General features: G+C 37.9%; 1 protein-coding gene across 1 annotated transcript in view; it reads right to left on the bottom strand.

The window, feature by feature from the left end:
* Positions 1-3,799: 3,799 nt before the first annotated feature.
* The window catches only part of TM4SF20 (transmembrane 4 L six family member 20), a 30,619-nt gene continuing 10,307 nt past the window's right edge, over positions 3,800-24,111 (bottom strand). The window contains exons 2-4 of the mRNA XM_027876131.1: positions 14,601-14,666; positions 6,910-7,061; positions 3,800-4,375 (exon numbers count right to left, since the gene is read on the bottom strand). Coding sequence (XP_027731932.1) covers positions 4,084-4,375; positions 6,910-7,061; positions 14,601-14,666 — 510 coding nt within the window. The 3' untranslated portion in view covers positions 3,800-4,083. The remainder of the gene's footprint in view (positions 4,376-6,909; positions 7,062-14,600; positions 14,667-24,111) is intronic.

A 24,111-nucleotide genomic window follows, 5' to 3' on the forward strand; every position in this document is an offset into this window, starting at 1 on the left:
TGTTTGTCTTTAGAAAAATTTTATTTGCTCACATTTTTACAGTGAATGTATATGTAGTATATATGATGACAAATCATGTCTTCTGAGTCTCTGGATGAAACATTGATAGTAGAAGTCTATGTACTTTTTTCCTTTTCTTTTAGAATCTTCAGACCAGTAGGTGAGGGTGACAGTAGCATAATGAGTAGTTTTCTTATTTTACGTCTATAAAGCATCTTACATTAAGAAGTCTCTTGTTTTTGTATCTTCCTTTCACTGTAGTAGTGTGGCCCCCAGGATCGTTAATCTCACAGTGCAGAACACCAGTGAAACCTGTTCCTGGGAGTCTTCAGTTATGAGAATACACACTCTACAGCTTTTTTCTTTTTTAATTCAGAGACTGATGTAATCACCATATCCTGAAATATCCAGTGTACTCGAGGCCAGCAAAAGAAGCTCCTTCCTGACATGCTAAGTGTCGTCCTTCCAGGCAGTGAGTTTGGGCTGAGCTAGTCCATGGAAACTCTGATGAGGACTAGGGAACCTTAAGTGTTGAGGCACTTGCCTTTTCAAAGAAAAGAAACCAGGAACGGGGAGGTTCTTCCCTAGTTGTAATACAGTGTTAATGGTCAAAAAAATTGTCTTGTGTTATCTATGATTCAATCATATGATTTGTCTTAAAGAGACAGGATGAATGACTCATTTGAGTATCAGCTAACCTCATATACTTACTAGCCAACCTCAAGTTGGGTCTGCAACAAAAAGTAATTACACATGCTGTGGGGCTTTTTGTCAATTAAAGAAAAAGAAACTTTTCTCTTCTTAGTAGACATAGTATTTTGAGGCACTATAGCCAGCTAAGCCAAAAGGAAGAGGGCTGGGATAGGAGTATTGATCCTAAAGATTTGTATCTCATTGTTTGGAATGTAAATAATTCATTTCAGTGGAAGATCATTCTCTCTTCCTCTGGAAGTAGTCTAAGAATTACTGAAGAGTGGTAGTAATTATTAAATTAGTGTGAAAGTGGGCCTCTCTTATTATGTATCTCAGGCTTCTACTTGTGCCCATTCTTAAAATCATTTATAGTAAAGAACTTGAAGCTAGTAGGTTGAAGACAAGACTTGAGAACACTGTGACCTGAACTTCATTCTCTAAGTTCGGAGTTGTATCATGCCCTATGCTGGACTCTGTCAGTTAGGATTCCCCAGGCATTTGCTGATGTCATATTTACCAGCTAGTATGCTCTTGTGCAGCACCCCCTTTGTATCATATGTGTTCTGTACTAGGCTCTGGTGGTACCAGGAACAGTCCCTGCTGCTTCTCATTAAATAGGATGGAATAAGTCACATCTGTAATCTCAGAATACAAATTCAGTTGTTTGATTATTTTACGTATAAACGGTTCAACTGGGCAAGCTTCAAAGTGGAAACTATTGGAATTCTAATTCATCCAAACAGAATAAAAGGCTGAGTGTGAGAAAATGAATTTCATAGTCATGAAATTCAAGGGCTAAAAGGTGGTGGTGGTGGTGGTCAGTCTTTTTCAGCCATCCTACTCTTCATGACCCCATTTGGGATTTTCTTGGCAAAGGTACTGGAATGGTTTGCCATTTCCTTCTCTGATTCATTTTACACATGAGAGAACTGAGGCAAACCAAGTTAAGTGACTTGCCTAGGGTTCCACAGCTAGTAAGTGTCTAAAACCAGATTTGAACTCACAAAGATGAGTCTTCTGGCTTTGGGCCACACATTCTATCCGCTGCACCAGGTAGCCCTTTTTAAAATTATTTGCTAGGCTTTTCCACATTTAGCACTGCACTAATATTAGACAATGAAAACTTAACATGTCCTGTTTTTGCTTCAGTGATCTATCTAAAATGAGAAGGAAAAAAGGGGGCGAAATCTTAGTGATACATAGAATCTAACAGTCCCTGTGAGTTGTTGGTATTGTAATCCATAGCAGTCAGTAATGTTTACAACTATGACATATGTATACACACACACACACACACACACACACACACACACACGTTTTCAGGTGTATGCGTTTAAAACGTTCCCACTTATATTGGTAGATGCTGATTTTTGTTAATTTGTACACAGGAGGAATGTTCCATAAGTTAGTTCTGTTTTGAAGAATAATTTCATAGAGAGTATATTTTCAGGATAACTTTTTTTCCCTAATAAAGCAATCCCCTCCTGTCTTTCACCTATCTTTCTTGGGTGTCTTTGGCATTGAAATGGAACCATTATGATGGGCATCAAATAGAAAGGTAAGCTGAATGGTCTTATGTGTGATATTTAGGTTAACAAGCATTTATTGTGTACTAAGTGCCCAGGTATTGTGGAAAGTACAGAAGAAGTGACATGAGCTTTGTCCTCAAGGAACTGACAGTCTAATTAGGTATGCATGGTTAGAAAGGGTCAACACAAAGTCTAGTTAGATATACATACAACCATTAAGGTAATAGTAATAAGAAGAATTTTGTACCAAAACGTGTGGCACAATTCATACAGCACAGTTGATCTTTGGGAAAGCAGAAGAATGAGATTGTGTAAAATAAAGTCATGAGATGGCCTTGAAGGATGGGTAGGATTTAGATAGGGAAGAGAGAGTGTTATAGGTCATAGCATTATGAACCATGGCATTGAGAAGGGAATGAGCATGGAGTATAAGCATTAAAGTTTCAGGATATGTACAGAAATGACTATAAACTAAGTAATTATTAAATTTATGTTCTTAAATGCCAAACAAACTACAAAGATACTCCCTTTATCTTTTAAAATGGATAATTTCTATTTGCTTTGAAAAATGACCTTTTGGCTAAGAACTACCATGGGAAATATCAGAAAAGAACGTAACCTTTTTTTGGAATAGTAGAATTGACCCTCAGGATAGAGTCACTCTTGAAGCTAGAAGGGGCACACACCTTGGAAAAAGTAAGAAGCCTTTGGTGAAGCAGAGACTTGGTAACTCAGGATTATTATCCAGTGATTTCATATTCCTTAAACTACGATTGTCTTGCTAGGTACCTCAATTGAACAGATGTCTTTGAATGCTTTTTCTGTTATCATCTGTGAGTCTCTGAGGCAAAGATGAAACTCCACAGCCCCTTACTGGGTCCGTAAAGAGAACTGTAGGCTCTCTAGCCCTTTATAGTATTAACAGGACATTGAGAAAAGCTCTGGCAACAAAATCTATGTTAAAATTGCCCAATTAAAATCAAGGTTAGTGATTCATAAGCTTAACTAGTTACTTCATAAGTATTTCAATTACATGACTGTGATTAAAAGTGCTACAATTTTTTTCAAGAAGTTAAAATTTCAAGGTGGTAAATGGCTTTATTAAAAAATAGATCTACAAATCTTAATGATGCTGTTTTATTATAGTCATAACACAGGGAATATCTAAGTTATCAGTTATTTTTAAGACCTTATACTGTATTCAGACAGTATTTTTTTCAATATTTAATATTTTTTTCGATTACATGTAAAAACAATTTTAACATCTTTTTTTCAAATTTTGAGTTCCAAACTCTCCCTCCCTCCCCTCTCCCCTTCATTGAGGAGGCAAACAATTTGACATGGGTTATACATGTATAATCATGCAAAATTTCCATGTAAGTCATTCTGTGAAAGAAAACAGAGAAAAAGAAAAAAAACAACCAAGAAAAAGTATCTTGGATAAGCATTCAGGCTCTGCCAGTTCTTTCTCTGGAGATGGGACAGCACTTCTCATCATAAATCCTACAGAATTGTCTTGGATCATTGTATTGCCAAGAATAAGTTATTCATAGTACATCATCATACAGTATTGCTGTTACTGTGTACAGTGTTCTCCTGGTTCCAGGCAGAACATTTTTAAAAACTAAACTTCTAGTTTATTTTATTCAATAAGTATACTGCATTTCTTGTCTTTAAACAATGACCACATAGAGAAACCATTTTTGAAAGCTTTGAAAATGAAACAAAATGTGACTTAAAAATGACAGTTACATGAGTTTCATGTGGTTGACTAATATTCCAACACTGATATTTAAAGGATTATGTTGCCTCTTGAAATGGAAATCTCTTGAGAGAGAGAGAGACTGTCTTCGCTTCCATGTTATGACCATGTCTGTCTACTTCTCCGCTTAGAAACTCCACAGAGGCAGCCAATCAACCCAATCGCTATCTGACTGACACTGAATAAGATCTCAAGAATTCCAACCAAAAGTAAACCAATAAATACTGAAAGGTGAATAATCTTGTGCTTGTTTTCTTCAGAGCTAATGGTATTTGTTTTCTGAGAAATTGTTGTACTATAACTGGTACCAGAATTGTTGGAGAGATCAGGCACACAGGTACTGTAAAACCACTGCAGAGTGAATGGGCGATTCAATTGATCATGAATGTAACTGGGGAAAGAAAAAAAAACCATCAGAAATATCAGATACAACCAGAAAATAACAATGAATATGAAATATAAGGCAAACTGGACTTTGACGTACTATGTACAGAACCTGATAAATTGTGGGTGATATGTTGTATTCTTTGGTCACATCTGTATAACCCAAGATTAGTACAGCTGATTTTGTGCAAAGTTGCATTGCTATCCTTTTCCTCTTGAACAGGACTCAAAGACCCATGCCTTTTTTGTTAAAAGCCATTTTAAAATAGGTTTGGTTAATATGATTTTCTTTTTAAATTAAACATGGCTACACTCAGAATTGTGAAAGATCAGAAGCTTTTAGCCTGAAAACATTATTGTTAGAGGAAAAAGGTCAGTGTTTACTTAAAGTCTCCTATTCTGCATTCCTAAGCTGACTTTCAACCCCAGTAAGCTGCCATACAGCAGCTTAGTCTATGAAATAGGGCTTCTTCCCCAGTAGTCCACCAATCAGCAATGTGTACATGATGATTATTGTTAGGTTGCCTGGGTAGGACTAAAAATATGCATTACCGTCAACTCTCATCTATAGACTTAAGATTGCTCAAGAAAAATATTTGCTTTTATTCACAATGTCAGTGACCAAAAACTAGAAAAGTATTGTTAGAGGAGTATTGTTTTATTTTTAATATAAGAAGACAGCAATAATTATGAAAGAAATTGTATCAACAGTAGCTTGATTACCAGCAAATAGAGAAGTAAATTCTGCCCACCTTCTAAGCAGATTAGGTAATGAAATAAAGGCATACCTCATTTTATTGTGCTTTGCTTTGTTGCACTTTACAGATACTGCATTTTTTACAAATTGAAGGTTTGTGGCAACCCTGCATTTGACCAAGTCTGTTGGCTCCATTTTTCCAACAGCATGTGCTCACATTGTGTCTCTGTCACATTTTGGTAATTCTCCTGTATTTCAGACTTTTTCATTATTGTTATATTTGTTATGGCGATCTGTGATCAGTGATCTTTGATGTTAATATTGTATTTGTTTTGGGTGCTGCAAACCATGCCCATGTAAGACAACGAACTCAACAAATGTGTGTTTTCTGACTGCTCCCCAACCAGCTGTTCCCCCATCTCTCTCCCTCTTCTCAGGCCTCCGTATTCCCTGGCATGCAACAATATTGAAATTAGACTAACTAATAACCCTACAATGGCCTCTAAGTGTTCAGATGAAAGGAAGAGTCAATACATGTGGGAAAACTTCATTGTTGTCTTATTTTAAGAAACTGCCACGGCCACCCCAACCTTCAGCAACCGCCATCCTTCTCAGTCAGCAGCCCTCAACATGGAGGCAAGAGCCTCCACCAGCAAAAATATTACGATTCGCTGAAGGCTTAGGTGATGGCTAGCATTTTTTAGCAATAAGGTGTTGTTGGGTGTTTTTAAGTATGGGGTTTTTGAGACATGATACTATTGCATAGTTAATAGACTGCAGCATAAGGTAAACATAATTTTTGTATGCACAGAGAAACCAAAAAATTCATGTGACTTGCATTATTGCAATATTTACTTTATTACAGTGGTATGGAACCAAACCCACAATATCTCCAAGGTATGCCTATAGATAAAGATCAATATTATTTACTCTTGGTAACCAGGATTATGCCTGGCTTTCAGGCATGAGCTTATGTGCCAGACTGGAATAAAGATGCATTTTTAACATCCATGAATGTCGTCACAGAAGTGGTGGCCTAGCGTAGTGCCTTTTAAACTCTGGGTTGCAACCCCATATGGGGTTGTGAAAAATTTGGCCATAGTAAAAAGGTTCTCAACATGCAATAACCAGAGATTAGTTAAAAATCAAATGCATAATGAATTAATTCCAGGTGTTCCTGGTGGCACTTGCCGGTGTTGCATTGGGCAACTTCACTGCAGCCTTAGTTCTGAACACAGAGCATGCTCATTATGCATTGTACGTGACCTCAGGCCACATGACACCAAGGAACTCTGCCAAAATGCAACAAGAGGTCATGGTGGAAAACATTTCAGAACCCCTGGTAGTGGATAGAGAATCGGCCTCAAGGTCAGGAAGCTCTGGGTTCCAGTCCCAAGTCTAATTAATATACTGGCAGTGTGACACTGGGTAAGTCATTTGACCTTGCAGTGCTCCAGAAAACCCTTGAGACTTAACTAATACAGTATTTGCAAATTTGGATTGGTGGAGGAAATGTCCTCTCTGAGAATTCCTTGCACCATTGACATCACAGGTCTGATAAAAAAAGATATGTAAAGATCCATCTGTGGCTAGGAGGAACCACCATGATTCATCACGTCCTTTTTAGACAGCTCGTTCTGAACACGTTGATCCCTTTTCCTGTATCAGGTTTGTGTGCCATTTATTACATCAAATCCCTGTCTCCATGTCAGTACTTTGATCAAGAAAAGCACCACCAGATTTATTGCCACACTATTCTAAATCCGTTTTGCTTTAAGATAAGAGAAATTAATGACTACTAATAAGGGAACAGTTAACAAGTGGATTAAACTTTGGCCACTCACCTTAAGTTTTTCTTTGGAAATTCACAGTTGACTGTGCTGTTGCCATTGTAGTTGCAAATGAGAGGTCCTTCAGAAAGAGCCAGTATAGACACCAAAATACAGTACAGAGCACCAGCAACAGTTACCACGCTCAAAAAAGACGACAGAATCATCTAGGGGAAGAGGGTGAGAAAGTCCCACATTTGTAGTTTATTCATCTTAGAACTTGTAGTTTCTGTAGTCAATATCTAGAACTTCCACCTGCAAACATCAGCAACTACATCTTGAGAGTCATTGACCAACTTGTCACTAGCAGGCCTGTTTTAATGACTGCAGTTCTTGAGGTCAGATAGCTTTTTCATTCATTTATTAGGCTAAGGCGTTTAGGCTATTCCATAAGAAATGGAAAGTCATGTAAGACTTCTGAGTTGTGCTACCGGGGGCAGTGCGTAAGATCATGGCAACAATTTAGGTAAGGGGCAATAAAGGTTTGAATTCAGCTAGTAGCAGTGCATTCCCACCTGTATAGTAATGTCATTGGCATAGCAACCAAGCTATAGTCAATGCCTTAAACTGCCCGTAACCCATAGAGCTGTTGCAGACCATCCCTCAAGCGTCTGCTTCTATGCCAACCACTAGACAAAGGATGGGTTTAGCTCAGGTCATAGCTGCTGATTGCAGCCATTTTGACTAGTACACTGGGCAGGTAGGTGACACAGTGGGTAAGAGAGCTGGACTTTAGAGGCAGGAAGACCCGAGTTGAAATGTGTCCTCAGTCATACCAGCTGTGACCCTGGGTAAATTGGTTAACCCTTCTCATCTCCAGTCTTCTCATTTGTAAAGTGGAAATAATAATAGCACCTACCCCAAAGGGTTGTTGTGAGGATAAAATGAGGTAAGTACAGATCTTTGCAATCCTTAGGGCTTTATATGAATGCCAGCTAGTATTATTATTACTGTGTGGGTCTACCTAGTAGCAATCTAGATAGGCTGATACTAGACAAAATAGTGTTCTCACATAGTCTTCTTTTGACAGTTACTAATTGTAGTCTATCGAAAACTTAAAATCTCTACCATATTTTGCCATCAGTTTGAGTTCTATGAGTTAAATGGGTTATGAGTTAAAATGGGTTCTTGATGTGTATCACTGTTTAATTGTATGCCAATTTATAGAAGCAAAATTAAACTGGTGATATTCACCTCGTAAGAAGTATATGCTATGTGGGAAAGCATAAAAAAATTATAAAGCAGAAACCACGTGATTTCCAACGAATGTGCCCTTGGGATTGGCCAAATATGTTACATTATATAATAAAGGCCCCTCTAATTGCCAAAGGAAAATTGTCCTCCAAAACTGTGGATGAACAATCGATATTGTGACCAGCCAAGTTGTACAGGTGGGAATGTATTGCTAATAGCTGAATTCAAACCGTTATTGCCCCTTACCTAAATTGTTGCCGTGATCTTATGCACTGCCCCCTGTAGCTCAACTCAGAAGTCTTACATGACTTTCCATTTCTTATGGAATAGCCTAAACTCCTTAGCCTAATAAATGAAGGAAAAAGCATATATTAAACAACATGTACACAACATTGGGGATACAAATGGAAAAACAGGCATTCCGTGCTCTCCAGGAGCTCGTGTTCTAATAAAAGAAGTAACACACAGAAAATTTCAGCCAGAAGTCAGATGGAAATGACTTTTTGGGTGAAACAGCACAGCAGATGGGAATGCATCTTTAATGTCATTTACACTGGTAAAATCACATCTGTTTCTGATTTTGAACCATCTGACAGTGCTGAGAACTTTGGTGTCAAGAACTTTTTTTTCTGGGTCCCCAGTAGCTGTGAATGCCTATGTTCAAATACTTCTTGATCTACTCCAAGCCACTTTTTCAGTCTCCCACTACTAATCTTCTGCCTTTTTCCCTGAACATGTACTATACTTTCCTCACATGTTCCTTCCACATGGAATGAATTTAGAAAACTAGGAAAAATGAACAATATTCCAAAAAGTAATTCCATTATGAGACATTCCTCCTCTTTCCACTTTTTCCCCAATACTAAGCCCAAGTAGGTTTGCTTATGTATAATTTTATAGTGATTTTTCCCCATTTAAAAATTACATTTATACATGTATTTAGGAAAAAGTGCGTTCCTAAGGTGCTGATTTTTTAAAAACATCAGTGTTGGGGCAGCTAGGTGGTGTAGTGGATAGAGTCCCAGCCTTGGAGTCAGGAGGACCTGAGTTCAAATTTGGCCTCAGATATTTGACACTTACTAGCTGTGTGACCCTGGGCAAGTCACTTAACCCCAATTACCTCACAATAAAATAAAAAAAAATACAAATAATTTGGTTTCAAACTATAATAGTCAAATCAGCAAACAGACCTCATGTGTTGAGGATTTAGAATAGGTGTCTACCAGACTAGGTGTGTATTATTTCTTAAAACTAGAAGGTGATCAACACTCCGAATACTCAGTTATTATGCTACTAAAGGAAAAATAAGGCAGTCTGGTCTAGTAGCTAGAAAGCCAGCTTGAAGTCAGAAAGACCTGGGCAAGTCATTTACCATTTCAGGGCCCCAGGAACCTCTGTAAGACTAAGTTTCAGAGCAGATACAGCTCTATATCGGTAGAGGGAGTGTACTTAAAAATCACACACACACAAAAAAGGAAAATATTTGTAAATGGAAATCAGACTTTTCATAGACTTCTTTCATCACATTTTTGCCACTTATTTATTTCTGGGAATCATGAAGCACATGTTAGATTAGGAAATTGACCAAAATGGAGAATGGGCCAATCCAATCTTTGTAACTTTTGCCTCTAGTGCTGACCAGTGACATCTAAAATCTGACTGGAGGGAAGGACAGTGGGAGGGAGAGCTTTTAGTAAAGAAAAACTAGGATAGTACTGTGTGACATAAGTATTTGTTTCTATACACTTGCTGGTATACCACATTGGATTCTCTATTTTTTGCGTGTGCAAGCAGGACCTGCTTCTTAGGAGTGCCAAATACTTTCCTCTGTCCAAAAAAAGATCTCTCCTACCAGCCTGTGAAGGTACCAGTGTTTTATATTCCATAAAAAGAATTTCATTCCTTTTGAAATAGCATATATTACTAGAGACAGCAAATGTAATAGATAGTAAGCTGTCCTCAGAGTCAGGAAAATCTGGGTCCAGTTTCTACCTTTGACACATACTGGTAGTGTGACCCTGAACAAGTCACTTAGCTTCTCAGTGCCCCAGGCAACTCTTGAATTGCAGAAAATGTGTTAATATGATTTGTTAGAAGTTCCTCAACTGAAGCTCCCTATGCTAGTTAAGTCAGGTTGGTGGGTTTGTTTTTCCTAATGAGTAGAAAATAAATGCGGCTCCATATTAAGATTCAGCTGTCCCTTCAGAAGCCACTTGAACCGCTGTCAGCTGGCATCTATAACAAGGATTCCTTGGCATCTAGCTGGGGACAAAATGTTACAAGGATGGAATACGGGATCAATAGGTTAGGAAAGTGCCGTGCCTAGGACGTTCAGAACTATGGAATGCTGAAAAGACAAATGGGAAGGTCTTCAAAGAGAGATTCATCCTTTTGCCAAGCTACCACCTAGTAATTCTTTGCTTCTCTTCTCTCTCCAATAATATTATAAGAATCAAATACACATTTGCTATCTCTCTAATATCCTGTATCCATAAAAGGCACTCAAATACTTGTTGAATTAAATTGAGTGGTCTTTCACATCTAAATAGTTAACAGCCTTCAGGGTACAACACAGATAGAAGGTTTTCTAAAAGTCTTATTTCTATACTAAAAATAACCCTATGAATTTTTATTTACTTTGCAGTTTCCCTAAAAAAAAAACTAATTTTATTTGCCCGTAGTATAAATTCTGATGTCTTGAAATAATCTTTAGGTTTCCATACTCTATCTTGGATATTTCTGACAAGCATAAAATATTTACTAATCACCAAAATCTTTTGTGTCAGTCCTATTCATCCCAACACCTACAGGTTATTGCAGTTTATAAAATGAACCTGGCCTATCACACATCCCTAATTAGTGGTTATCAACAACTTTTACCCTATGAAAAAGGTAGCTTTTCACCATATTTTCAAGTATTTTAGATTACACAATGAACATACATAAAATGTAACCTAATACCACTGTGTTCCAGAAAAGATGGTAAGGATGTTATCAAAGATGTATATGAGTGGAAAGGAGATGGGACAGTCGTGGAAGAAGGATGGGAAAACATAAGAGAAAACCTAAGCACTACATTAGTTAAATCCCTAATGGATGATTTACAGAAAAAGATTAAAATTTACAAAAGTGATTGAAAGTATCCATCTGCACTGGAGAAGGGGTAACAACATTGAGATAACAGCTCTGTAATAATTATCTGTTATTTTAAGAAGCACTTTAAATAAGATTAAAAAAAAATAAGGTACTTGTTCAGGGTAGTAAGGTGGTACAGTCGATAGAGCACCAGTCCTGGCCTCCAGTTCAAATCTGGCCTCAGACACTTATTAGCCTTGTGACCCTGGGCAAGTCACTTAACTGTTTGCCTTAGTTTCTGCATCTGTAAAATGAGCTGGATAAAAAAAAAAAAAATGGCAAGCCACGCCAGTATCTTTGCCAAGAAAACCCCAAATGGAGCCACAAAAAGTTGGATATGACTCAAAACAACTGAACAAAAATTGCCCTGGCTTGGGTATGACTTTACATTGATTTTCTCTCATGCAGTTTTACTAGTATGTGTTTTTTTTTTTCCTTGCTGTCTTTTCTAGAGTATTCGCATGCTATTTGTTTTCACCTCTAGAGAAATATTTTTAGAAGTGATCCATAGGAGAATTGAAGTTTCTCAAAACAACACGTATGAAGTTATTACTGTTGGCTTAGTATAACATGTGCAGCAATAGCATTCTGCTCTTCTAAGTTGTCCAAGTGTGTTTGTTTTATGAGACCCTGATCTCACTTTAAAGAATGTCTTGGAACCCAGGGGTCATCCTCCAATTAATCCCAAGAGAGACTGAGAATGGATAATGTTGTAATCTATTGGACGTTATTTTTTTTTTCTGACAGAGAACTAAGATTTTGTCCCTTTTAATCCTACCATGAAACGCAAGGGTGTCTCAATGAAGCAGCAAGGCACCCCAAGGAAGAGAGAGGAGGTGGCATGGGCCAAGCAAGGCAGACCACTGCCGCCATTTGAGACACCATTTCCCCCCAGGCCTCAATGGAGAGAGTCTAAACCAAATACCTTGGGAGGATCCATGCCCCCTAGACCTCTACCCTGGGCTCCATAGCCAACCTTGAGGGGATCAATCACTGTTGAGATGGAGCCTGCTTTCCTTGACCAACTGCCACCTTTAGGCAGGTAAGCTCAATAGCCTGGGGAGTAGCAACAGCCATCGTCCCAAGGAACAACTTCTGTGGGGATAAATGACTCAGCAACTGCTTCTATAAATGCTCAACACTACTGAAGACCTGGAAAGTTATCCCTGGGGCAGCGAGGTGGCACAGTGGATAGAGCACCAGTCCTGGAGTCAGGAGGACCTGAATTCAAATCTGGCCTCAGGCACTTGACACTTACTAGCTATGTGACCCTGGGTAAGTCACTTAATCCCATTGCCTAACAAAAATTTTTTAAAAATTAAAAAAAAAAAGAAAGTTATCCCCACCAAAGCCTTGCAAAGCACTGTCAAATGGTCCAACATCAGAAATGGATGATTATCGATAGAAATGACATGAAAGATGCATTATCATCGACTTCTACACTGTACTCTAAGCACCATGGGATCTTTCCATATGACTGGCAGCTGAAAACCTACATGTGTTTGTCTCCCCATTACCCCTTAGAACATGAGCACCTCAAAAGCAGGGACTGTCTTAATTTTTTGTTTTTATCCAAAATACAGTGCTTTGTACATAGTAAGTGTTTAATAAATGCTTTTGTATTCATTGGCCTCATGTTTTTAGGGAAGGGCCCTGGAACACATGTAGCCAAGCTGTAGACTATGGGTGCACAGTTGGTGTTTGAGAACAAGACTATTTAGCCTTTTGATTGAAACACAGTTATGCGTGTTTAAAGACTTCTTGTGGTTGATGTTGTTTTAGATTAACAGCTCATCTAATTTTGGAGGTTCTCACTGAATATGTGGATGTCATTTGGTCTGTTCTTTTTCATTCTTAAGTGGACTTTTTTTTTCTTTTTGGTGAGGCAATTGGAGTTAAGTGACTTGTCCAGAGTCACAGCTAGTGAGTGTGATGTGTCTGAGGTCAGATTTGAACTCAGATCCTCCTGACTCCAGGGCCTGTGCTCTATCCACTTTGCCATCTAGCTGCCCCTTAAGTGGGCTTTTAAGATGTAGCATTAACTTCAGCCCTCAGGTTGCTACCACCAAGTAAAAAAAGTGCTAAATGTTTAATAGCCTTGGCTCAATAGTTTTAGGATTATATAAAGTGACTGTATGTAGACAGGGCAGCTAGGTAACTTAGTGGATAGTGTAGGGCCTGGAGTCAAGAACACTCATCTTCCTGAATTCAAATGGCCTCAGACACTTACTAGCTGTGTGATTCTGCACAAGACACTTCACCCTCTTTGCCTCAGTTTCCTCATCTGTAAAATGAGCTGGAGAAGGAAATGGCAAAACTATTCCAGCAGTAGTGCCAAGAAAACCCCAAATAGGGTCATAATGAGTCAGACATGACTGAAACAACTGAACATATATAGACAACAAATCACTTTCTGCATTCTAATTTTATAAACAAAAACTATAGATTAAGATAAATAAAATATGAAATAGCCAGACCAAAATTCTTAAAAAAATTCTTACTGATTAAAATATAATTCCATCTATTTAAGTTAATTAGCATCAGCCCTGATCAGCCAGGGATATTTACATTCAGACGCCATGCTATGTCTCCCACCTTCCTCCTTGGGGAGGATTGGTTAGTTGTTCTCACTGGGGTTTACCTTGTAAGGAGGCCCTTAGATCTCTGATCTTAACTAGATCAAAGAGAGTCACTAATACAATTCAACTTATTCTGTTTATTATTCTGACTTTATGTGAAACTGACAGTTTTTCCTCACATCTTTAGTTAGGCTCTCATTATTCTTTGTCCTCTTTTGACTGTCCTTTGTATCTGGCAGGGGAATACTGAATTTTCAAACTGACATCTTTCACAGAACCCAACATGTATACTTTAATATACATCTCAAACCATGAATGCAAAACTTGAGAAATTGAAATAAAATCAAATGAAAAATGGCCTTACCTCAATGACCCACACACTCAAACATGTTAAACCACCTTTAATTCTGAAACTTTAGCATTAGCTAAACTAAATCCTGAGGAGCACCTAAATATTTATAAGGAAGGGGGAAAAAACTTCTTCAAAAAATCATAGTAGGGGGCAGCTAGGTGGCACAGTGGATAGAGCACTGGCCCTAGAGTCAGGAGGACCTGAGTTCAAATGTGGCCCCAGACACATAACACTCACTAGCTGTGTGACCCTGAGCAAGTCACTTAACCCCAATTGCCTCACCAAAAAAAAAACCAAAACATAGTAAATAACATCTCTGTAGTACTCTGACCCTATCTCTGGATTTTTTCAATAATGAAGAGTACCAGCGATGAATGCCCAATATATTTTCATTTATGAAGCTCTAGCAATAACCATTGGAATCACTTCTCTTCCCTTATACTTACTCCTAATCTGTTGTTGCAGCACGCCCTTTTTCTTGCAGCCAGGGACATTGCAGTTGCTGGAATGGCCTAGAAATTACATCAACAGGAAATATGAGTGTTATTATTTCTCAGCAAGTGAACAGTAATGACCTTGATTTTTTTTTTAAATCATGAGTTATGGGGAAATCAGGACTCAAAATGAGAAGGAAGTGTTGGCCATTTCCTTAAACTTTTGAACCCAGTTATATCTTTCTGACCATTAGATGGCCTATGAATTACACAGATATACTTAAAATTTTAACATTTATTTCTGATAATTTTTGAATTCCCAATTCTTTTCTCTCCCTCTTGCCCATCCTTGACCCATTGAAAAAGTAAGCAATATATGATATCAATAAAGTTGGGTTTTGTTTGCTAGTCTACTCATTAACATAAATAACTTGGAAGAAATGTAATCAAGGAATAGAAACATAAGAACAGAAGAATATTTGAAACTTAACATCATAACTGACTTCCTAAGTGACTTTTGGAAAGGTACTCATCTCTCACCCATTGCCATTTATAAAATAGAGACAATACCAATTTCAGATTATAGGGTAAGATGATGTCATTGGTATATGAATGCTATCAAGGTAGCTATAATATTTGGATAGTTCAGAATCATAAACTTAGAGCTCGAAGGAACTTTAAAAGTCATCTGGATCAAACTCATTTTACAAATAATGAGTTATGCCCAGAAATGTTAATGATCTGCCCAAGGTTATACATATAATAGCAAAGCCTAGGTTTGAATCTAGTTTAAAAGCCATTGTTCTTTCACCTCAGGAGGCCACCACAAAACTAACATGCTTATGTGGTAGCTTATGTACTTTTCATTTAAAACCTGGATGGCATTGTAGAAAATACATCAGAAAACCAATATTAGTCATTTATTCATACATAAGTACATATACATTTTCTTCTTTTTAGTTTAGAAATCTCATTACATTATATAGAAATATGATACACCATTTTTAATCATTTGTGATATAGAAGGATAATTAAAAGTTATCTATAACTGATGTGATTATTAGTCTTAAATAGCTAACAGTCCAAAATTTGATGCAATTCCACTGGTACATATTGCCCACTTTGGTCTAATTGCAAAAAGATTTCATTGTCAGGGATTACAAAGGCAGAATGTAGCTTTCCAACATTAAAAATGTTCCCTTTTCATGATGAGATTGGATGATGAAATGGAACAGATGCAGCTCCTCTCTGCTTTCAGATACAATTAGCCTTTGAAATTTCTCTTGGAATTTGTTATTTCAGCAAGAATTCTTTCCCACTTAAAAGTCATCATCCTTCCCAAAGAATGAACTAGGAAACATTATGGGAAGAAGAAGAAATAAATTATTGAATTTTTATTCCTTGGCAACAGGTTTCTATGGGCTTCAGGCATCCTAAATTTGGGGTTAGTAAGGATTGTGGATTAGTAATGTGGATTGTGGTTAGAAGTTAAATCAGAACTTCTCTTGTTCCAAGGAGAGAAAAAAGGAAAGTGTGAAGATTGATGAGTGAAATGAAGAACCATCATGGAGAAGAGTGGCAATGACTGGAAAAATGCATTAGATAGTGAAGGGTCCTTAAATGCTAGGCTTAAATGCTAGGCTAAGTAGTTCATATTTTATCCTTTTGGCAATGGGAAACAAGGGGAGTGATATGGTCAAACATATGCATTAGGGAAATTCTTTTAATATTGGTGCTGGCTTTGAACCTGAAACATGAGCAGAAATCTAATTCCATTCCTTCTCTGAGTCCTTTCTGAGAAAACTGAAGTTATAACCACAAAGATTTAGCCACACCAAATGAGAGAAAAGGTAATGTCTTGTCCAGAGGTGGAGAGCATGCATCCTCAAGGCCACATGTGGCCCTCTAGTTCCTTGACTGCAGCCTTTTGATGAGTCCCAATTTTACAGAATAAATCTTTTTATTAAGAGGATTTGTTCTGTGAAGTTTGGATTCAGTCAAAGGGCCGCACTTGAGGACCCAGAGGGCCATATGTGGCCTGGAGGCTGCCCGTTCCCCACCCCTGGACTCTTGTCAGTAACCTTTTCAGAATTCCTTACCATTTCATCTACTCCAATCCAAGGCTAAACAACATTCTCATAGCTACTCTTTACAATGATGTAACAAAGGAGAATTTTATGGACTTTGGAATAGTGTGTACTTTAAAGGTACAAGTAAATTGAATGTGCAATTCAAGAAGATATAGGCGTTTGATTAATATGATTTAAAATACAAAAGTACTTTGGAAAAATAACAGGTAAGTAAGGATTAAGTAAGCTGACACTTGGAATTGTATTTAGTTGAGTCTAGATGCCTTTAAGTGCAATATCAGTCAATAATTTTCTAGGCTTGGCCGACATTGGCAGATATCCTATAAGGACCTGAGACATCAAAATCAAAGGTCTCAAACTGCTTCCTTGATCTCAAAGGCACCGCCATCAAACATTTCTCTTGCTTATTCCTACCCTGTACTATTACGTATTTCATTCTCACCCGTCCTTATTCTTCCTTGTTACCATTTTTAATCTGTCAATGGAATATAGCACATGAACTAGTGGCGATCACAATCCCCATCTCCTTATATCTCAAGCTAACTAACATCTGACTTTTGCTTGTTTGGCATGGTCCAGCAGCATTTGGTTTTGTCTAGAATACGCACAGGAGTTTCTGAATACCTAAAACAGCACTCTTTGCAGAGAAGCTAAATATATCATGTGGATATAGTCACAGACTTAGTTTTCATTTGTTCCCTTGAAACATGGCAAAAGAATAACCTTTCCACATCCCTTCCCTCCCTCCCCACCTTCCCCATACTCTGCACTGGAGTGACATTGGCCTCCTTGCTGTTAAAAGACTGGCACCCATGCTTGGAACACTTTCCCTCCTCATCTCTGCCTCCTGACTTCTTGCAAGACCCGGCTAAAATTCCCCTTCTATAGGAAGCCTTTCCTGACTCTCTTTAATTCTAGTGCTTTCCCTTTGTTGATTATCTCCCAATTATCCTGAATATAGCTTATTTGTACATAGTTGTTTGCGTTCTGTATTCCCCAAGTCTCCCCCAAGTCTATGAGCCTCTTGGGAGCAGGAACTGTCTTTTACTTTTATTTGAATTTTCCCCGATTGAGTCCCTTTGTATGTACCTGGCACATAGTAGGCACCTTAAAAATGTTTATTAACTGCTTAACCCCTTCATGTCTAAATTTCATTATTTAGGTGCAACCTTTGTATCTCACTTAACACTTTGGCATCTCTCTAATGCACTTAATGTTTTTTGGTGTTCTGATTATCTAAATGTGTGTTATATATCTCTAACAAATTCTAAGTTCCACAAAGAGCAAGTCTGGGGCCCTTTTCTACACTTCACCTATCGCCTAGGCCCCAACATAGTGCTTTACATTCAGTCAGCAGTTCATTAATGTTTGGTGAGTTGAGATGAATTGATTTTAACAAAATTAAAAACTGAATTTCCCAAGCTCTCCCTGACTAACCTCTCCTAATTTTGATCATCCTCTTATTCCAAATCCCTCCCCCCACCCATATTTAAGAATATAGTATATATGATGACAATGTGTTTGCATGCTGCTTCGTGTTGTAATACCTCACACATCCAGCTCATCTCTTGACTCTTTAGAATATCGGTAGTGTCTAAATCACAGGATTGGAGCGAGGATCAGTTGCAATAAGGAATATAAAAACTTGCTTAACCATAAAGCTATGCAAATGTCAGCTATCAGCCAAGATCCCAGAAGTCATTAAAAAAAAAAAAAAAGACTACAAAGAGGCAAACTAGAGGTCACAATCCATAGACTCAAAAGATCAGAGGCTTTACCCACAGGGTATAGCTTCCACCTCTCCCCAAACAAACAAATAAATCCATGAAAGGATATCTCTGAAAGCAAAACATTATCTTCTTTGGTTAAAACCCTTTCAGGAAACCACTATAAAACACCCTGTCTCTTTGCTCCTCTTTGAGAGGGCAATAGGGATCTGCCATTTTGAATGTTAATTAAAGCAAGATCATTTTGCCTGTGGAATACCGTCTAAAAGATGCTAGACACAATATCAAATTTAATACATTCTCTTCCCTGAGAGCTTATTATTTAAATATGATGGGGAAATGGTTTCGGGTTACAATAAAATAATTCAAGGATTCCTTTAGAAAATGTCAACGGATTTAAAAAGAAATAATAACAATATGTCTTCCCAAGGGCAAAGTCATTTAATCAAAATAACCATAGATTTACAGCTGGAAAGGACCTTGGAGACTACCTAGTCCAATCCTCTTCTTTTACAGATGAAGAAATTGAGGCATGGAGAAGTGGAAGTCACTTGACCACAGTCATACGACTCTCCCACACTCAAAAAGCAAAGATGGGATTTGAACCTAGGACTTCTTATTCTAAATCCAGTATAGATCTGAATGTTTAATAATGTTTTCTTGTACAAAGCAGATTTAAAAAATGATAACTCTACCGCTATTAACGCTCTAGTCATTTGGCCTCAGCCTATTGATACAATTTTTGTGCCATCCAGCCCAGTCCAACAAGCATTTATTAAGTGATTGGTGTATGGAAGGAGCTAGGGATAGAAAGTCAAAACAAAGAACAGCCTTTGCCCTCAAGGATCCCCTACTGACAGGATACAACAAGTGAACTAATCCTTTAAGGAGGTAGAGAGTGCTAAAAACTAAGAGACCTGGAAAGACTTTGCATTGGAGGCAGCATTGCAGTTGAGACTCCAAGAAAGGTAAGATGTAAAGGAGAGGGAGGAAATTCATCCCAGACCTTGCCAACAGCCACTGTACAAGCTCCATCTCCCCCTTTGGTATTAAGTTTGGGGCTCAGCAAGGCAGTTTAGCAAAAACAGAGTATGTGATGAGAAGTAATATGAAATAAGCCTGATCAGGTATATTGGAGCCAAATTTTAAAAGGCTTTAAATGCCTAGGAAAGGGGTTTATATTTTATCCAAGGAGCAATATAGAACTACTGAAACTTCTTGAACAAAGGAATGTCAACGGTCAGACTAGAAGAAAATCATTTTGGAACTTGTGTGAAAAACAGTTTAAATAAATAAAAGTATGCATAGAATGATTTTACATATATATGTATGTACATTTTTGTGTCTAATGTTAGCCATCTCTAGGGTGGGGGTGACATGGGGAGGGGAAAAAAAGAAATTTCCATGATAACTTTATTATATATTTAAAAGGAATAGCAAGTTGTACATAATAGATTTGCAGTTTCATGTGCAATCATCTTTTTTTATTATAAGACTATGTTATGGAAATGCTTGTTTTAGTCCATAAATTAAAAAATAAGTAAAATTTTAAAAGATAGTTTGAAGCAGGAAGGGATTGGAAATTAGCATTTCAGTTGCGAAAGTGAGTGCAGGATACCGTATGGAGTTTTAATTTTAATAAGAGGACATTTATTTGACATATACATGATGTGCCCTCAAGAAACAGGGAAGTTTCGAGAAGAGATGGGTTGGGGGGGAGATAATTAGTTGGTGACTAGATGACCACTTGTTGAGTACTATCATAGGCTTAGGATATAAGTAGAGTTCTTTAGGGTTACGGACCAGACTGCTGTCAAGGTCCCTTCTAACTAAAAATTCTGTAATTCTGAGTTCTGCTTTTGATACGTTGAGCTTGAGATTCTAATGGGATATTCATTTACAGATGTCCAACAGGCAGGTGGTGATGTAGGGCTAGAGTTCATGAGGCAGACATGTTGAAGCAGAAGTCTGCATAAAGATGATGGTGAAGCCAATGGTCCTCAGTGAGATCCCAGCCAATTGGAGGGCTGGAGAGTGAAGCAATAAGCTCCTCCCAAAGCCTTCCTTTAAGAGGGATCAGAGGGGCAGCTAGGTGGCACAGTGGTTAGAGCACCGGCCCTGGATTCAGGAGGACATGAGTTCAAATCCAACCTCAGACACATAACGCTTACTGGTTGTGTGACCCTGGGCAAGTCACTTAACCCCATTGCCTAGCCAAAAAAAAAAAAAAAAGAGGGATCAGAGCTTATCAGCTAAACACCTCATTTTCCATCAGCAGATCTGCTTGGTTTACATGATGGGAACATCATCTCCTCCCTTTACCCCTCCCTTTCCAACACAGCATAGCCTCTGGCAGCCTCTCCCACCCCCTTCAGCTTCTTCTTTGTATTGTCTTCTCCAGATAGACTGCAAACTCCTGGAGGGCAGAGATTTTTCTCCTCATTCGCATAGTCTGTGCTTAGTATTGTGCTAGATGTGTAGTACACACTTAATAAATGTTTGTTGACTATTGAGGGGGGAAGAAGAGAGAGCCCAAGATAGAGCACTGGGGAACACCCACAAGCATGGGGAAGGATCCAGCAAAGGAGATTGCGAAGTAGCTACCTGGCAGATAAGAAGAGGACCAGTTATAAAAACCCTGGAAAGACAAAATCTAAAAGGAAGGGGATGGAAAATGGTGTCAGATGCTGAATTCAGGGAGGTCAAGAAGAATGGAGATCAGAAAAGGTGTGGTACTGTGGACAAATGATGGATCCAGCTTCATTATTTACTACCTTTATGATATTGGACAAGTCATTTTGCTTTTCTGGGCCTCAGTCTCCCCATCAGTAAAATAGGTTGGACTTGTTCAGTTGTTTTCAGTTCTATCTGATTCTTTGGGACGCTGTTTGGGGTTTTCTTGACAAAGACACCGGAGTAGTTTTCCATTCCCTTTTCCAACTCATTTTATAGATGAGGGAACTGAGGCAAACAAGGTTCAATGATCTGGCCAACTAGTAAGTGTCTGAGGCCAGATTTGAACTCTGGAACATGAGTTTTTCTGACTCCTAGGCCCAGCACTCTATGCACTATGGCAGCACCTAGCTGCCCCTTAGGGGACTTTTAATGTTCCCTGTAGTTTTAAACCTATATGACTCTATAACTGAGAGAAGCCCATTGGATTTAGCAACTAAGAGATCATTGGTAACTATGGAGAGAGTGATTCCAGTCAAATGGTGGTCAGAAGCCAGTTTACAAGAGGTTAAGAAGTGAGTAGAGGGAAGAAAGTGGAGGGAGGAAATAGGGGATCTTTCCTCCTAGGAGCTGGCTGTATAAGGGAAGAAAGATGTAGGATAATAGATTGGGGTATATTGCAGGGTCAAGTGAAGGGTTTTTGTTTATTTTTAAAGAATGAGATCTGAATGATTTCAGGAAGTTCGGAATGAGCCACTTGAGAGGGTGTATGACTTTGCAGCTTTCTGAAATTTGTCTGGTTTTGCCTATTCAATACTTTGGTATATTGAGGCATTTTTAATTAGGTAATTTTAGAACGTAAACATGTGATTTCCATATAATCTACTCAGTTTTTAACCTTAGAGCAGATCTGCACAACTTGTAAACTTCTTTGGGTTGCAAACAGGTTAGACTAGAGACAGACTGACGATGGTTGGTTGCCCTGTGTCATGGTACAAACAAGAGAGTACACAGTGTCAACCCTACATTTTTCACATGCAGCCCAAAATCCTTTGGCCATATGTTGTGTAGGACTGCCTTACAGGTAACAGTTTCTGTAAGCAAGGCTTATTGTTTTGCAAAACTTCAGACAATAGCTAAGAGACAGATTATTCATCAAAACCCCGAAACCTCAATCTTCACTGATCTTTCTGAAGGAAAAAAAAAATGTCTCCGTAGACACACATTGGTTTACACAAGTTTTAACAGAGAAGATATTTTATTATGTATTTGGAGAATAGAACTTGACAAATATTAGAATTTGTAGCTAGGGAAAAGTGGGGCTTGCAAAATATTAACTTTAAAATTGAGGGGGAAACATAGCCTATATTGGTAATTATTTTAAAAGAACCATAATTTTGTAAATACTTGCCATGCTGACTATTTTAAAATGCTTGTCTTAAAACAATTTATTATTTTGATAATTGATTCTGAACTATTTCTATTAGTTAAAAATTTATTAAACATAATTTAAATTCACTTGTGAATTTAAATTTGCTTATGTAAAGTTAACCATTATTTTTTATGTGTACTTTTATGAAGAGAAAATCTCAAGATAATTTTTAATACAGGAGATTGTGGGAAATGTGAATATATGCGTCTATTGATTTCCCGTTTGGAAGCTGAACTAAGGTCAAAGATAAATACGTGACTAACTTTAATAGGTAATTGTGGCTTCCAAAAGTACATAGGGTCATGTCTGTTAATGATTTCAGTGTTAAATAAAACTATAAGCCAATGTATTACATAAAATGTAGTGACCTAATGTACTACGTAAATATATTACATAAAATAATATTAAATATATTCATTTCTATTAATAACTTTATAACCCGGAAAATTATCTGATTTTTCTGAATTACTCATCTATACCCTGTAATAATGTGCATGGTTCTGTATAAGAATTATGATACATTTGTTAATGATAAGCACTCATTACTTCTAATGTGTTAGTTTTCTAGGTCAAGAAGTATTTGATGAGTGAGGACCTACTATGTGCCCAGCATTGTGAGAGATATAAAAGAGGTATATGAAATAGTTGAAGAGCTAGAAAAGCTTACAGTCTTGCTGGGGAGGCAAGTTATACACATGTAAAATACATAGCATAATTAGATCCTGTGAGCAGCTGGGTGGTAACATAGTACACAGAGCACTGAGTTCAAATTGACTCAGACGCTTACTAGTTGTATGACTCTGGGCAAGTCACTTAACCCTGTATGCCTCAGTTTCCTCTTATGTCAAATGAGCTGGAGAAGGAAATGACAGACCACTCCAGAATCTTTGCCAAGAAAACCCCAAATGGGGCCACAAAGAGTCAGACATGACTAACATGACTGAACATTAGATTCCATGTGATTAAATGCAAGATTAAATGCTAGATTTTGTTTTTGGCTTTGTATTTACAGTTCCTTGCATGCAGTAGGCATCTAATAAATGCATCTGTATGGTAATGGCTATTTTCTTTAGGATCTATAGAAGAGAAATATCAGTGTGTACTGGCTTAATAGCTCTCACCTCAGAATAATGTTCATAGGATTTATGAGCACACATGACACTCTATCTCCCCAACTCCAAGCCTTTTCATAGCTGCCTCCATGCCTAGAACTTAGTTCCTCCTCATTTCCACCTCCTGGCTTCCTTGACCCCCTTCAAGTCTCAGCTACAAGAGGCCTTTCCCAGTCCTCCTTAATCTTAGTGTCTGTCCTCTGAGACTACTCCCAGTTTGTCCTGTCTATATCTTGTTGGGACACAATTTGCATGTTATCTTTCCCCCATTAAATTGTGAGTTCCTTGAGAGCAGGGACTTTTTTTTTTTTTTTTTTTTTTTGCCTTTTTTGTATCCCCCGCACCTAGCACAATGTCTGGGCATATAGCAGGTGCTTAATAAATACTAGTTAACAGACTGATCCATATTTTCCATGTTACTCAGAGACAGGGACTTGGTGTGTGTGTGTGTGTGTGTGTGTGTGTGTGTGTGTGTGTGTGTGTGTGTGT

This window comes from Vombatus ursinus, unplaced genomic scaffold (assembly GCF_900497805.2).
Source record: "Vombatus ursinus unplaced genomic scaffold, bare-nosed wombat genome assembly UNPS02014810.1, whole genome shotgun sequence".
In the NCBI taxonomy this organism is placed as follows: domain Eukaryota; kingdom Metazoa; phylum Chordata; class Mammalia; order Diprotodontia; family Vombatidae; genus Vombatus; species Vombatus ursinus.